The sequence below is a fragment of the Gavialis gangeticus genome, unplaced genomic scaffold (assembly GCF_001723915.1).
Source record: "Gavialis gangeticus isolate Ggan-Ray unplaced genomic scaffold, GavGan_comp1, whole genome shotgun sequence".
Taxonomy (NCBI): Eukaryota; Metazoa; Chordata; order Crocodylia; family Gavialidae; genus Gavialis; species Gavialis gangeticus.
Window position 1 is genome coordinate 10,253,214 of NW_017729000.1, and position 16,145 is coordinate 10,269,358.

Consider the following 16,145-nt stretch of genomic DNA (forward strand, 5'->3'; position numbering starts at 1 on the left):
CTGGTGCGATTGTGCCCAAAATACTTCATGGTAGCTTAAGAGAACATGGTGGTATATTGGCTGCATTTAACACTAACACAGTTGCCATGTTAAATCCAGGCAGCAGCACTGAACCTAATGCAAGAAGTACTCCACATAGCCTCATTGCCCTAGACTCACATTGGCAGCATTTCATTTTGTCATGACACAATGTCATCTCTCTCTTCCTCTCTTTACGCCTTTGCCACCACGCTCATGTGTTTTCTCTGGCAATGTGTTGTCCCACTGAGTGGAGCATGCAATGTGATGTGTTACAAGAAGAACTGAGAGGGGTGATAGCAGGGGTGACTCTTCCCACGGCAGGAGTAACACCATTGTCGTTGTTTTGTACTGCCCTGAGTATTAATGCTACTAGGGCACTTATTTTCTGAAGAATCAGTGGATTTTGCATGTGCACAACTCCGCCAGCAAAATCTCCACCTTAATATTTCTTTGATTGCCCAACTAAGCAAATATGTATGAATGATCTGAAAGATACTTGAGGACGTAGACATTTAAAGAAGGTCAACGCAGGCAGTAGGCCTGTGCAAATAGGGAACTATTTGATTCGGGTTCAGATTCGGCTGATTCGAGTGCCAGCGATTCGATTCGGAGCTCCGAATCGGTTTTCCCTTCAGTTCGGCTGAACTGGCTCTGAAGCTTCGATTCATAAAAGATTCAGAGATTCGGCCATAGGGTATAGTGGGGAATCAATGAAATAGCTATAACAAAGTTATATCCTAAAGCTTCCAGTAATTCCATTCAGATTCGTAGATTCGGCCTCCGAATCATCCCTGAATCTGAATAGTGATCCGATGCTTTGCACAGCCCTAGCAGGCAGTTGTTTGGCAGGATAGCAATGGATAAATAACTTTGATTGTAGTATATTCAGCATTGGGGCAGGGCCTGCCTTTTTTTCTGAGTTTGTACAGCGTTAGCCACTGTGGCCTCCTAGGGGCACTGTAGATAATCAATAGGGCCTGTGTTCAAAGGTGACTTTAATTGTCTGCGCCATGTATGGAAGAGCCGCTCCCATGCACACCCACCCATCTGCTCCCACACACACATACCAAACCTGGAAACACGGTAGTGCAGCAGCTCCAGAGACCACTCTGGCACGGTGGAGGAAAACAAGCCTTGAGAGTAACTATGGGAGAAACACCTCCAGAGCAGCCTAAGCACTGCCACTTGGGGTTTGATGTGCGAGTGGAATGGAAGGTACAAGGTTTCCTTTGGGAACAACCCAAACACACTATGGACACCGTGCAGACATGCCTGTAAGCACTTAGCCCCAGACCCTAAAAGGCATTTAGGTCCCTAACTCCCATAGGTTTGAGTGTCTAACTCCAACAGATACTGAAGTTTTTTGGTAAACTAGGCACCTAAATTTGGACCATAAGGACCCAACAACCAGATTGTTGAAGTATTTTGGCATTACCAGGCCTACACAATTTAGGTGGCTAAGTTCCACTTTTACAAATGACTTAGACTATTAAATCACTGAGGGTGTGAACAGACATTGTCTTAAAGGAGGCGGCTTTGGAGTCCTATCAGCTGTTCCATTGCAGCTGTTTCATTTGTCCCCCCTATCCTGGAGTATGTAAAGATAAGCCTCCTTGTTTCATTCAGGAATAACCTGCCATCTTTTAACTCCCAGTTACAATGAGATAGGAGTAGACAGATGAAACACTTATAGTAGATTAATCTGAACTGTGGCAACACCTCTCCTCTCCTTTAAAACAGCATTATTGTTCCTTTGTCTATACTGTTTGCCATTGATGACATGCTTGCCGTAAATTAAAAAACCTGGTGAGAATAGAGAAAAAAAAAAAGTCAAATTCTGCCAGTCACACTACTTCTCTAGGGTTTCAACAACAGAAGCTATTATTTTCAAATTAGAATGACAAAGGGTCATGCCAGGTCAGGGCCCTCCTCTATCAGGCAACTCTCTACTAAGGCCAAAGGCAGCATTGAAAAACTGATCCATTTTATAAAGAGAGGTTTTATATGTGTGTGTGTATGTGCATATACGTGTGTGTGTGCATATATACATAATATATATATAATACACACACACACACACACACACACACTGTTTCTTCCAGACTTGTCCTCAAAGGACATTGCTGAAAGTGTCTGAAGTTTGAGGAAAGAATTGTCAAGATAATAAAAGGGGGGGGGGGGGGGAGGCAATGGCATAGATTACAGAGGGAACAAACAGTACAGATCAGTTCAGTAATCAAGCCAGCAGATAACAGCTTTGTGCACCTGGGAGAATGTCTAATGCAGTGGCTGCTCTCCTGGCCATTTCATATGGCTAGATTTTTAATATGATATTTCTATACTGCAGATACCATTATAAGTGCAATTTTCTGGAGGATTTCTGAAAATATAGAGGCCCCTAATGCTGTGACAATGTAAAATGGCCAAGGCATGCAGAATGAGAAGTGTGAAACCTCCAATAACAGGGCTGTGACTTGCAAAGCTCAGGTGATGCACATAGGAGCTTTGTCAGAAAAGTACAGGACAGATTTGTGCTGGGTATAAAACACCCATCTTGCTCTAAGCCTGTTCGTGGGTGTGATGATCAGCGTGACAAGGTGGGGCCTTAAATTGACAATGAATTTGGCAAAGTGAGTTGATATGCTGAGCTGACTAACATCTGAACCTCCATCAAATGGTAACCACCTCTGGTTACTCTTGACCTGGAGTAAGCAGTGTCTCAATTGAGATCCATCATATCTGGGCATATCTGAAACACTTAATTTAATCTTACCAGCCCCCTGTGGTGTGTGACAGTATTACCATCCCCATTTTACAGATGGAGAACTGAGGCCCAGCGAAAGTTAAAAAGCATTTAGGATATCATTGACAAATCTCAGTCTCCTGACACAAGATTGTCCTTTCATTCTCATTCCCAGCATGCCAAGCTCTACAAAAAGTACTAGAGTAGCTGATGGTACAGAGAGTACTTGAAGGTTGGGCCAATATGTACATAAAGGAGACTGGTTTCAGAATACAAGGTAGTGATTTTACAAGTAGTTTATCACCTTGTCTAATCACAAACAGTCAAAAAACCTGAGGCTGAATTGATTCAAACTTCATAGGTCTGTCTAAGCTGTGTAGATTGAACCAATAAGCAAATGAACAGACATTCACTTTTCATTCCAGAAATGTAGCTATATGCCTGAAGTGCATCAGGCCAGAAGCTGGCGGGAGGGGGGTTACTGGAGGTTTTTTAACTGCAAAGTGTGGCCCTTTCTAGAATGCAGGCCTTAAGTCACCTCTAACCAAGCACCCCAAATCAATAGATACTTTTGGAAATTTTAGCCAGGTTTTTTTTAATTTCACTGTGCCAGGAACTATGTTATGGAGAAACCACTTCACTTACAGTAGCACAGAAGGAAAAGAAAAAGTAGCAGAGTTGAAGGAAAGTGGGCATGCAAAATTAAAGGGCTACAGTACACCAATAAGGCAAAAATGCAGTTGAATGTCTCAAAGCCCAGAGAGCGATCTTCCCCTGACAGAATCTTGGCCAAAATGTATCACGTTCTTGGTTTTCACTATCCACGGACAAATCTTACTACAGCATATGTACTGGTGTAGCTGATGCCATGACAATCTTGCCCCTTGCCACTTGAAACTGAACTTTACCACAGTATTGGGAGCATTTCCCATTGCGAATACAGGCACACCAGCAAATAGTGTGGTCAGTGGAGGTAAATGCTATGCTATGCTATGGTAAATGCCAAGATAATAGCATGAATTGTGTGTTGATTCCTTGTTTTTCTGTGACTTCCCCATTTCCATCTCCTATTTTTAAAGTTATTTCTTTCGGATCCAGCGTTTCCCCACTTTCCCCAAAATGTTCCTCCATTTATGTTTTCTCAGGTGGCAACACTACCTCCCTCTGGATTCTACTACCTTGGCCATCTCCAGCATACAGTACGTGCACTGTGGCTCATGTATACTTTCCTTAATCCACCTGGTTAGCCAGATCTCTCTCCTGGTAGGAAGACACAGTCCTTAAATATTTCACTTTTCATTACTTCAAAGCATATATATGAGTAACCAGATATTTATTAGTCATTCACATGCCTTATGTTACTATAGAATGTAGTTCTCATGAGGGAAGCCAAGATTTTTGGATGTTTTGGAGACTTTGGAAAGTTTCATAGTTTCTAGGGTCGGAAGGGACCTGAGAAGATCATCAAGTTCCGACCCCCTGCCCTGATACTAAGTTTCTTAGTAACATCTAAAGCAAAATGTGAGCATGGACCAGAGAGAAAGTTTTCCCTCCATAGTCGCTGGATGCTCAACAAGTAGCAGTCAGGGCAGGTATTCTTGAAGGTTAATGGTAAATCGTTCTCAGTTAATCTCAGGAAAGGTTCAGGATCCAGAAAGCCTAGAGAAAGAGAAGAAAAATATTGAATGGACTCAATCATGTCATTTGGACCCTGTATCTTGTTCCAGCTGGTGGTGAGCTTCACTTCACCATCGGTGGAGGAATTGAAAGGAACAAAGCAAGAGGGGGGCCTGATCATGTCCCTTCACTCCGCATTGCATTAGAGTATTCCTTCCAAGTGGATATCTCTACATCTCCAATCTGTCTGAGCCTTTCAAAACTTGATTGAGTATATTAACCAAGCGCTTTATCCAAAGCCATAATTTAGGTGTCTAGAACAGATTTAGATGCCTCACTTTGGAGAGGTAGTTTCATTTACTCCTTTTGATGTATTTCCATTCTTTAGATTGTTTTTAGGTTAATGTCTTTTGCATAGTAAAGATCTGAAAACAACACAAGACTCTGAGTGTATCCTAGGAAAGAGACTCTCCTCCTTTTTTATTCTATGGATAGATCTGCAGGCCTTCTGAGTTTTTGCAACAGCATCACATTGCAAACTCATAATTATGAACATTGCATATCATACTCATATATTTCTTTATTTCTTTTTAACCACGAAACTCCTCTTTCATATTTCTATGTAGTATTTTTTTCCTCGGATGTAATCAATTCATACTATTTTTCTGAGCTAATTCTTATTCATTTTAATCCATTTCTCTAACTGTGTTCCATTTTTCTGAGGGTCCTTCACTTACGGCCCTCTACACATTGCGTTTATGCTGCAATTAACACATTTATCACAACATAAATGGCAAGGATGCTACACATGCACCCAATTTAAGGTACCATAAAATGGCAAACCATCCATAAAAGCATTTCTCATATAATGTAGAACATCCTTATGGCTGGTTTGTAAGGTGCCTTCAGTTGAAAATGTGATGTGTCCACGCATTAGGGCTCTTTGGGGCTGATGCTTAATAATCAGCTGATTGCTAAAATCAGCACTGGATATCCCCAGCCTCCAACCTGCCTGCTGACAATGTTGTCGGCACCAGCCTAAGGTTTCCAACTGCCCCAGGCCTAGTGTTAACAATCATCTGACAATTGACTGTTTTTTCAGTCCTGGCCCAGACAGCCGGCAATCTTGATCTAGATCTTGGGCTCTCCAGGGCTGAGGCCAGCTGATGGTCCTCTTTGGCCCCAGGATAGTATTGAGTTATACTGGGCTGCAGGCACCTGACTTTCAATATGCCAGTGCAGAGAAAGCCCTGGATCATGATTCCCAGCTTCTTCTGCACTGGCAAGATGAAATGATGTAACTGGGATTTGATCAGTGATTTCACAATTGTGCTTCCTGCCATGCATATGTGGTATGACAGGAGGCACAATTATTGGGATCAAGGGTCAGAGCCCATGGTCCTTTGAATTAATGTGTGCCAAGGGCCTGAGTTTCCTATTTCTCCTTAAAGCCTTATCCAAAGCTTACTGGAGAAAATGACTCTTTTTACTGAAACTGATGAACTTTGGGTCAGGTGCATGGTCCGTTGCCATAAGTAGTTGCATTCTAAGTCATTAATGAAACTTTTTTTCCCTCTCTCAAGATTCTTTTCTGCAAATATTTGAAACAGCAACATGCCTAGCCAAGACCCCCAGAAACCTATACCAGACCTTATGCGTAGCTTTCTCTTGGATCATATCTGTTTACTTTTTGAGTAGAGGGTCCCAAATGCACATGTCCTACAACAGGCTGTAATAAGACTTTTGTCTAGGAGCCTTACTTGTGCACAACCCATTACTGTAACATGAAGTGCATCATGGAAGAAGAAAAACCTGGATACTGACAAAGTCAACTGCAAAACTTCCACTTCAGTGGAGCCAGGATTTATTTCTCAGTGAATTCAGTTTCTTAAACAGTGCTTAACAGATGTAGAACATAGAGATGTGGGCAAGTCTATTCCCATTTAACCATCTTGATTCATTTTTCAGAAAATAATGAAGCGTCTTATTAAGCGGTATGTACTGAAGGCTCAGGTGGATCGAGAAAATGATGAAGTCAATGAAGGTAAGTGGTTTGTACTATTGCTAATGGTATAACCACTGTGAGAAGCATGTCACATGATAGTGTTGTTAAGTTACAAACTGCTGTGGCCGATCAGAGATTGTTAGCTGGAGCTCCTGGAGATACGTTCTCAGTGGTAAGATGGAGATGGGTGTCTTCAAACCACCCGTGCGCACTTGGAATCCAAGTTTCTCTGGCAGGCAAGGATAACTGCCCTGCTGTACATATAGATCCACCCACTCCCACTCATAATCTCAGGAACATCCCCTCCATGGGACCTTATAAAGGGACTTGTATACAGGAAACTTATGACTGCCCTGCACAGTATCTGCACTGTTGGACTTCTTCTCCTAGACTCTTGTACATCTCCATAGTGTCATACAAGGGATACAGTGGAGGAAAGTCTTCCTTCTAGTATCTGTAATATGCTAAGCCTTCTACATTTCATAACATGATCCCATTCTTTATTTGCCTGGAATATGGGTTTTTCAAGTACATCCATATTTCTTAATGGCATGTTAGTGCCTCCCTAGGGGTCTTTGAAGGTCCCTTGTCAAAACCTTGGTCTGAATCATCCTCAGGTAGAGAGGATATATAGTTTCCTAGTCACAATAAGGAGAGCGCTATATAGCACAGGCTCAAAGCATCATTTCTCTGAATCCCCAAAAAGGTTCCAATGTAAACCAGAGATTTTAAGTGAAACAGTAGAGGTTTTAGAAAGAACAGGAACTTTCTACATATGACTGTTGTCAGCGATATGATTAATTTTGCAGTTCAGTATGTTGTCGTGCGGTTCTGAGTAGCTGCTATTGGAGTTGGAATGCCAGTTCAGTTCCAACACAACTTATTCCACTCCCATAGGTTATGCTCCTAAATTAATTTGTTCTCAGGAATTAACTATACCAGAACTGGTATAATTCAACCTTATTAACAAGATGACATATATCTTTTTTTCTTTTAGGAGAACTTAAAGAGATTAAGCAAGATATTTCCAGTCTCCGCTATGAACTTTTGGAAGAAAAATCACAAGCCACTGGAGAGCTGGCAAGGCTAATACAACAGCTGAGTGAAAAGTTTGGGAAGAACTTAAATAAGGACATTTGAGCGTAAAGAAAGGGAAAGCTGACTAGTTTTCTAAACATTTATTTGATATTTCAACCAGCATTTTAAGAGAGCAAAAACACTGCAAGAGATGAGTACTGGACACTCAATTTTTTGCAACGTAACAAATATTGGTAGGGGCACTGTGCATTAGACTGTGGTATTGGATGAAGCCAATGTTCATATATATCCTTTATGATATAAAGGGGACACATCTGTATAAAAATGAGCCCATCGACATCAGATGTAGATGCACCATCTCCAAAAGATAATCATGGTTATTCTAGATACCCAAAGCACCTTTTACAAAGGCAAAGGGCCAAATGCTCACCTGGTATAAACTGACATAGCTCCAATGAAGCTATGCTGATTTATACCACCTGGGGATCTGACTCACCAACATTTGGGTTTAGAGCTGGGTGAAGCCTGCTGAAAAGCGTTCCATGAATACCCATTCCTCTTTTCAAACATAGTCACGTTCCCATACGTGTGCACACTTCTTTTCTGTTTGCCTTTCATGGTCGTCAGTAAAATTGAATTTGAATAGCGCTGTAGTTAATGAAAAGCAAATGTAAAGTCACACACTAAAATACGGTCATCTCAATTACTCTTCCCAGGAGTATTTGTCGTAGAGATTTAATGGGAAGAGTTAACTCATCCAATTCAAAGAGGAGCAACAACACTATGTGACCATTCATAATGAAGCAACTGAGCTCAAATTTGAGATGTCAAATGGCAAGCCGCAGAGTAAATGAAATTTACGGGCACACGGTTGGATAGTTTCAAACCATAAACGCGTTAATTTAAAAAAATATATCCCACTGACTAAGGACATCCCATCAGCACAAAGGGGTATTTGCCAACTGAATGGTTTGCTGTGAGTTGTGTGTTCAGCTCAAAAACAAGGAGAAATTAAAACCAGTGACTCAATGTGATTGCAGATTGTACACTCTTGCAAGTGAAAAGCGATCAGTCTGCACAACACAGCTGAATATTCAGTTGCTTCTCGTTATGTTATGGATTTCAGCTGCTGAAAGCACACCTTACTACTTTGAACCACGAAACTGTATTATTTGTTTACAAGGCGCACCTATAGGCTGACCATTATATTTAGATATCAGCTCAGAAAAATAAGCAGGACCAGAAGGTGACCTGTGACCAGATCTTAAGTGCCAGATGAGAACACAGATAGCCTAATAGAATAATAGTTATATTTGTAAAAAAAAAAATAAAAAAAAATAAAAAGTGTACTGTAGGTAGATCTGTTTAGAGAAAAAAACCCAACAAAATAATGTATTTTTACCTTTAATAAGATTATCTTGTATACTGTCATATTTTTACCTAAAAATGGAAAACAAAATAAAATTACCTCATAATATTTTGTTGTACCATGTGTGAAATGTTTGCCTGATCTTTTAAACATCCAGCACACAGAGCATATCATTGTCCTTGTACAATTGTGAGCAGGTAGAGCATCTGAGGATAGAATAAGGACTCAGCAGCAAGTCTGAAAGCAAAAAAGTGAAATTAAAGTTGGCTTTCTGCAAACCATCAACACCCAGACACTAAGTAAATCCATGGGGGAGATGTTTAGCTGTAAATATCTGTACCACGATTGATCCATGAGCACATGTAAAATGTAACCAAGATAGCTGAGTAACATGGGGACCAACCTTTTTGGCAAGCATGCCACAAATTTACTCCACACCCTGCCCCAGGGCGTGCCACTCCAAACGCCTTCCCGATCTGCTGCTCGGTTTTCTGCCCTCGGGCCTGTGCTCCCTCTCTGACTTGCTGCTCTGCTTTCTGCTCCCTGCCCTATGTGCCACCATGTTCCATGCTCCCTCCTTGATCTACCGGATGCCACACTGAGAAGTAGCCCTGACTTAGCATTATTATTCTGAGTCAGAAATAAAATGCTGACAGTAGTTGACTTGTGTTTAGAAAACTCAGCCAATGAGACAACTAAAGCCTCGTTCCCCGTGTGTAACACCCATTCTAGAGGTGATGTGACATGTTAGAGTGCACCAGTGTTTTCCTGTAATTTCCAGTAGCGGAAAATTGTCTCTGTTTTACAGTCGGTTGCAATGCAATATCATGATCAACCGCTGTTCACCAAGAAAGCCTCACATGATAACATCGCATGGTGGATATTCTTACATTGCACATTTACAGAGGTATTTTTCCCTCCCTTTGAAAGAATGAACCCCATACACAGTGGTCACTTTGCGCTATCTTGCTCTGTTTAAACCAGGAAATTCTAATGAATTAAAGGGCCTGACTTGCACTTTGAAAACTGCACGGGTTTTACCAGGCCATGGTTATCAAGAGAAATGCTTTCTGAAAGACCTTGGCAACAATGAGGCATTAGCCTTCTGTGTTATTGTAAGCAGAGGTGTCACTACCAGGCCGGTACCTGGGAGGTGGCAGCGCCAGGGGCTGGTAGCCGTGGTAGCTGCTACTTTTGTGCCCCATCTAAGCAGCTGGTGCCCGCTTTGCCCACCTTTTGCTAGGCTACTGATCATACATACAGATCACTTTCAGGCATCACACTTTTCATTTCCGGCACACATGGGGATACCTGGTGGGGTATCCTTATCCGTTTGTCAGTCTGAGACCCCTTCCCACGAGACACTCCCTTAGGCACCGCCCTTCGCCCATCACAGACCTTCTGTTCAAGCAACTGACCGAAGCATTCATTTCTTTTTATGGTGGGATCCTGTTATCAATCTGTTCTTAACTGAACCTCTTGGTTACGCCCTCCTCCGTGCCCCCCCGACCGTCGAGTCCCAGAGAACAGCCAGGAGGCTTGGCACCCGCAGCCCTGCAGTGCCATAGAAGCAGCGTCTTCAAAATGAAAGTAGGTTTATTTTGCCTGAGGACACAAGACATTCAGACAAGGATTGAGCCTTATGCACCCACAACCTTCCCTACATTTGCCATTCCCCTCAGGCATCTAAGGAGACGTGACTTAGCCTTGGTGTCCTTGGTTCTCTTGGGGACCAAGTCAAAGCCTGCCTTTGGCAAATCCTGCCTCTCAGTCAAGCTCTGTCAATCTGTTGAAGTGGAAAGATCTCCCCCTTCCTGACATTGGCCGAAATAGCTCTCACCAGGGTTGCAACTGAAGATTTGCCTTTTCATAGCTACATATGTTGCTACCATGTCTACAGTGATGTTCCTTATCTTGGTATTTGTATTGTCTCATGTCTGGTTTCCTCACGACCAGTTTTGCTCTAACTTGGCTCTATTGCCAAGGGCTCTATTGCACTGATACAGAGCGGGGCATAAGATGTTTCCATAATACCAGCATTCCCCCAGTTCTCCACAGCTGTCATTGTCATGGGCAAAGTCACATGCCAACAAGTGCAAACTGAACAGGTCAACTGCGTCGCCACTCCATAGTTAAATCACACAGGTTTAGTTGGGAAATAATGAAAAGCTTGCTAATGTCAATAAAAGTGCTTCAGTTGACTTGGATGGTTCAGCTCTAAGCGGTGAAAATTGCAGTTGGTAAACGTTCTGATAAGCATGATTAGTACTCCAATATGAATAGAGTTATTGCATTTTTTTCCTTATATGCCTTAGATTATGTATATCCATTCAGTTACCCCCTGCTTTTCTAACACATACCTGTAGCACCACAGTCAGGACCAGGAAGTCAAACTCATTGTTTGGCATATAGTAATTTATTGTGACTGAATGTAAACTTTCTCTAGGTTTCAAGATGAAGATAAAAGAAGAGCAGGGAAAGCACTATAAAAATACAACCAAAAGTCTCCAATCCAAAATTAAAAACAGATTTGCCATAGCCATAATTTCTTCTCTTTTGAGGTACTTTGAGATACTTTGGTAAGAAGAGGACAAGTTTCTTCTAATTTCTGAGCCAGAGCCTTGATAATGAGACAGTGCAAGAAGATCTTAATCTGAGGTCATCATTTTTTTTTATAAAGAATTTTTTATAAAAATGTTCTCATTAAAAGTGTTTGCCTTACCTAAACATTACAATTTTTCTAAAGAAATAACTATTTTATTTGGAATTCTTTCCCAATTGACATAAAAGAAATCCTTCTTTGATTTGAATGGAGTTAATCCTTTTTATTCTCACTTGTCTAATATTTTTTCCCATTGATTCAGAGCAAAGTGTTCTCTCTGCAAACTTTGGGCAAAAAATATGGAAGTGGGGGAAATCAAGCAAGGGAAAGTTTGCAATCCCAAATGTTAAGGTGAGCAGATATGTTTGCGTCTACTGATCACTGAGCATTTTATCTTAAGAGGCAGAAATGCTTCTGGGCTCCTGAACACAATCAGTGTGTTCAAGCTGATCACACACCGACTGCAGACACTTCCTCAGCCTGACGAAGGGCTTTTAAACCTGAAAGCTTGCTTAAAATTGTTTGCCAACTATTTAAGTTGGTCTAATAAAAGAGATTAGCTTCACGCAAAGAACCTTGTCTGCCTATGTCCTTAGGCCAACACGGCTACAACATGCACCCCTTCAAACGGATCAGTGATTTGCCCATATAGGGTAGTATAAGCAGCTATGACCTTCTCTGGGGAGGCAGACAACAGAAGATGAAAGTCAGTCTATGAGAGTAACGTGAAGTTATATACACAATGATCCAGTTTGTTCCTTCCCTGCTGCAGGTTGCTAACTCGGATCAGCAGGGAAGACAAGCCAGGAATGAAATGCTCCAACTGCGCAAGAGAAAACAAAAATATTATTTTAACTTTCACAAACTACCCAATTATTGGATTAGTGGATTGCCTTGTATCTGGCAAAGAACAAAACAGCAATGGCCTGTTAATGAAAACTAAGGCAAAATCCGGCAGTCTACTGTTTCTTTAAACAGCCAGATTAACGGGGATGGAGCAAATTTTGACCAAAGCTGGAAATCTTGAAATGAAGGAGCGAATTAAACGTGAAAGTGAAACAAATAAATACAGGAGGCCACAAGAGGGCACTGCAGGATGAGCATTGAAGGACCCAATTCTGTATCCTTGAAGTCAAAGGGGTTTTGCTGTTGCTTTCAGTGGTTCACCATGCAGAATTAAGGACTTCAAGTGAGGCTGCAGAAAGGTCACCTTTATATTTTAGCTGTATTTGGAGGTTAATTCAGATCTGATCCAGGACCAGCCTCGGCTGCGACAACCTCTGCCTGAAGCATGCTGTATGGAGAAACAAAAGAAACAACAGTGGCAGGAAATCCCGCCCCAAAAGGACAGCTGCATGTCAATTAAAACTTAACAGCATGTAAAACTGCTAGAGCCTGGCTTTACTTTACATTAATCAATTTGAGAAATCCACTTTCTGTCCTCCAAAAGAGACCGGCCTAATTAAAAGATATAAGAGATTAAGGCAGGCACGGGGCTTGAATGCAGGAAATCAGAAAGTCTGTTAATGAATTCACGCAGGGAGGGAGGGCGGCTGCTTTCAAGGGATTTTAAACAAGTCAATAAATGCCGTACTTGGCAACTCACAGAGCAGTGGCTGACAAAAAGCAGTTCCTGCAGCTCACAGAAGGCCATGGTCCTCATATGGGGAGCAATCAGCAGAAAGCCCCATGAAGCCAATGGAGGAGGAGACGGCCCAGAGACCATTGATTTTGCTCAGCTGTTTCATGCAAGTAGCGGAGAATTTGGGGGGGCAGTTTTATTATTTCAGGCAAGGAGCCTATCTCTACCCTGCCCTGGCCTGAAGGCATTAAAGAGTCAGAGGCAATTAGACGCTGAACTGCATGCCTAGAAAGCAATTATGTGTCGGAGACAATGCAATGGCACTAAGAACCTGTTGAAGTTTTTTTTCACCTCTTTCCTCACCTTGACTCACATTCACCTCTCTGACTAATCAGCAGCTGAGGAACAGCAGACTCCACAGGGTAGCTAAGGTTAATAAACCCACCCCATAAAAAGCCTTTCAGATTGCAACAAATTCTACCATTCTGAGTGTATCTTTGTGCTTTAGTCGAATCTTTCCAGGGCTCTGGCCACAAAACTGTAGCAGCTGTATAGGAAGTGACATCAGGCATGAGGTTAACCTTCTCATGCTTAACCTTCTCCTCCCAACCCACTTTCTAGTTTCATTCACTTGTCATTAATCCAGAGAGTAAGATTGGTTGGACAAAGCACTTAGCACAACGGAGCCCTAACTCTTAAATGAGGAGTTACTGGAAGAGAAGTCCATAATAATGATGACGATCACAAATACAGCAACAGCAGCAATGTAGTTTTATAAAACCAGTAAGTCAAAATGGCCATACAAGGTTGTTCTTCTCAGTCCAATTAAACTTCATTTACCTTCTTCCTACTTTCCAGTTCCTCCCACCCAAGTCAGCCCTGGATACAGCAAAGGTTAAATAGAGCTGTCATGAAAGAAGCAATCACCGAGTCTTTCTCAGAGGTTGTGTTGTTGCACTTCTGTGGAATACACTGAAAACAGCCTTCCGTAGGATCTGAATGGCTGTGATGGCATTGAAAAATAGCATCTGTTATCTGGTTTTACAGTACGTGCATATGAAGGGAAAGTGCTTGAACTCAACCCTTGTGGCTCCCAAACAACAGCTGCAGTAGAAGCCATACCAAAAAAAGATGAAAGTTGGAGGACTCGAAGACCCAGTCAAGCGAGACCTCCTTCACCAGTACCTCAGTGAAAAACTGGTGAATTCCAGTCATCAGCGACATTGGGAGAATGTCAGCAGTGCTTGGGGAGCCTTCAAGTCCTCTGTCATCAGCACCTTTGAAGAGACACTTGGATTCTCTACCAGGAAACTTCAAAACTGATTTGATGAGAATGACCAGGAGATCCTAGAGCTGATTGATTGCAAGTGCAAGGTATTTTGTGCTTGGCAGAACAACATCAATTCCAAGGCAAAGAAACTGAATCACCAAGTAGACAAGACAGAGGCCCAAAGGAGGACCCATCATATGAAGAACAAATGGTAGGAAGGCAAGGCGAAGTATATTCAACATCTCACTGATATCCACAATATATACAGGTTTTTTTCAGTACCACCAAAGCTATCTACAGTGCAAGCACTCAGGTACCAATCCCTTTGAGACTTAAGGATGGAGGAAACCGGAAAGGGGAGCCATCAAGTACCCTTAAAGGAGCTTTTTGAAGACTTTCTCAGTTGAGACCCTATTGCTGAGTTCCACCTCGCAACACCCAGTCAGAGGCAATCTAGGAATCCCTCCAATCCTTGATGAGGTAAGGAAAGCCATCAAGCAGATGAAGAAAAATAAAGCATCTGGAGCTGATGGAATCTGCACTGAAATCTTCAGGCAGGAGCTACAGGAGCTCACATCAAAGCTCCATGTCCTAATCTTAAGGATCTGGAAGGATAAGGAAATCCTAGATGACCTTACGGATGCCATGACTGTGACAATCTTCAAGAAAATGGGACTGACACTTAATCTTCAGAACACTAAGGTCCTTCATCAACAAGCCCTTAATGAGCAGTCCCAAGCTCCAGTAATTCATATTTACAGTGTGACTCTGGAGAACATTGATATTTCCCATACCTCAGAGACCATCTCTTGCAGATGGCTGATATCAGTGAAGAAACCCAATATCACCTTATAAGTGCAAAAGCAGCCTTTCGACACCTAAGAAAATATGTATTTCATCAAGAGACACCTTAAGTCACTGGTACAATACCATCCATGTTGCCTGAGGAAAATCCTTTGAATACCATGGGAAGACAGATGCACCAACATTAGCATCCTCTTGCAAGCAAACACCACAAGCATCGAGGCAACGATCATCTTACATCAACTTTGCTGAGCTGGCTACATTATCCGGAGGTCCAAGTCCTGACTCCCAAAGCAAGTTTTATTCTCCCATCTTAGTCAAGGTGTATGCTCAAGAGAAGGGCAGAGAAAGACCTTCAAGGACATCCTCAAGGCCAACTTGAAAAGATGCAGCATTGACATCAATTCATGGGAGACTATCACTCAAGACCACCCCAAATGGAGGAAGAGTCTTCTGCAAGGATCTTAGTACTTTGATATCTTACAATGACAACAGGAGATGGAAAAACAGGAGTGGGAGAAACAGCACGTCATGGACCAAATTAAGAATCCAGAGTCACCCACCCCTCATGGGAAAATGTCCCTGAGTCTGTAAAACCCAAAATCAACTTCATCAGCCATCTTGGACCCATAGATAAAGTGAGCATGGAAGACAATCATCCTCAGTTGTGAGGGTTTGCTGATATAAACATGTACATGGCAAGATAGTCCTGCCCCAAAGAGTTTACAGCATTAATAGGACAGACAGACACAGAGCAGAGGAAATGGAATATCTGTTCTATAGGAGGTTGGACTAGGAACTGAATTCAAGCCTTTTGAGGTAGGAGCCAATCTAACCCAATCCACTACTTATAAGGCAAGCCATCCCCACTTCCCATGCATCACACATACATTCTGGAGGTAGGACATCCAGCCATCTTGTCCAGTGCAGATAACAGGAAGGTTTCAGGCAAAAACACAAACATAAATAAATTTGCATATGTTCTTTTGAGAAGAACAACCCTAGTACCTCCATATAAATACCTTGACAAATCTTCTGTATGGTTTAATTAAAATGTAAAGCCAAACAAGAAGGGGGAAATAATGTCCAAAGGG

The 16,145-nt window shown here is 42.1% G+C and overlaps 1 protein-coding gene and 1 long non-coding RNA gene across 4 annotated transcripts in view; one reads left to right on the forward strand and one right to left on the reverse strand.

Annotated features, from left to right (window-relative positions):
• LOC109289932 (short transient receptor potential channel 7-like) overlaps positions 1–8,883 on the forward strand; it is a 96,622-nt gene extending 87,739 nt beyond the window's left edge. The window contains exons 9-11 of the mRNA XM_019506239.1: positions 3,910–3,963; positions 6,350–6,425; positions 7,384–8,883. Coding sequence (XP_019361784.1) covers positions 3,910–3,963; positions 6,350–6,425; positions 7,384–7,526 — 273 coding nt within the window. The 3' untranslated portion in view covers positions 7,527–8,883. The remainder of the gene's footprint in view (positions 1–3,909; positions 3,964–6,349; positions 6,426–7,383) is intronic.
• LOC109289933 lies at positions 4,026–15,500 on the reverse strand. Of its 3 annotated transcripts, none has more exons than XR_002095469.1 (5): positions 13,002–15,500; positions 11,962–12,218; positions 11,154–11,235; positions 8,893–9,030; positions 4,026–4,423 (listed from the first exon to the last, which is right to left on the reverse strand). It is a non-coding gene; the product is annotated as an uncharacterized LOC109289933 (long non-coding RNA). The 3 variants fall into 3 exon arrangements; XR_002095468.1 differs by having other exon boundaries at positions 12,606–15,500; XR_002095467.1 differs by having other exon boundaries at positions 11,962–15,496.
• Between the last annotated feature and the right edge of the window lie 645 nt (positions 15,501–16,145).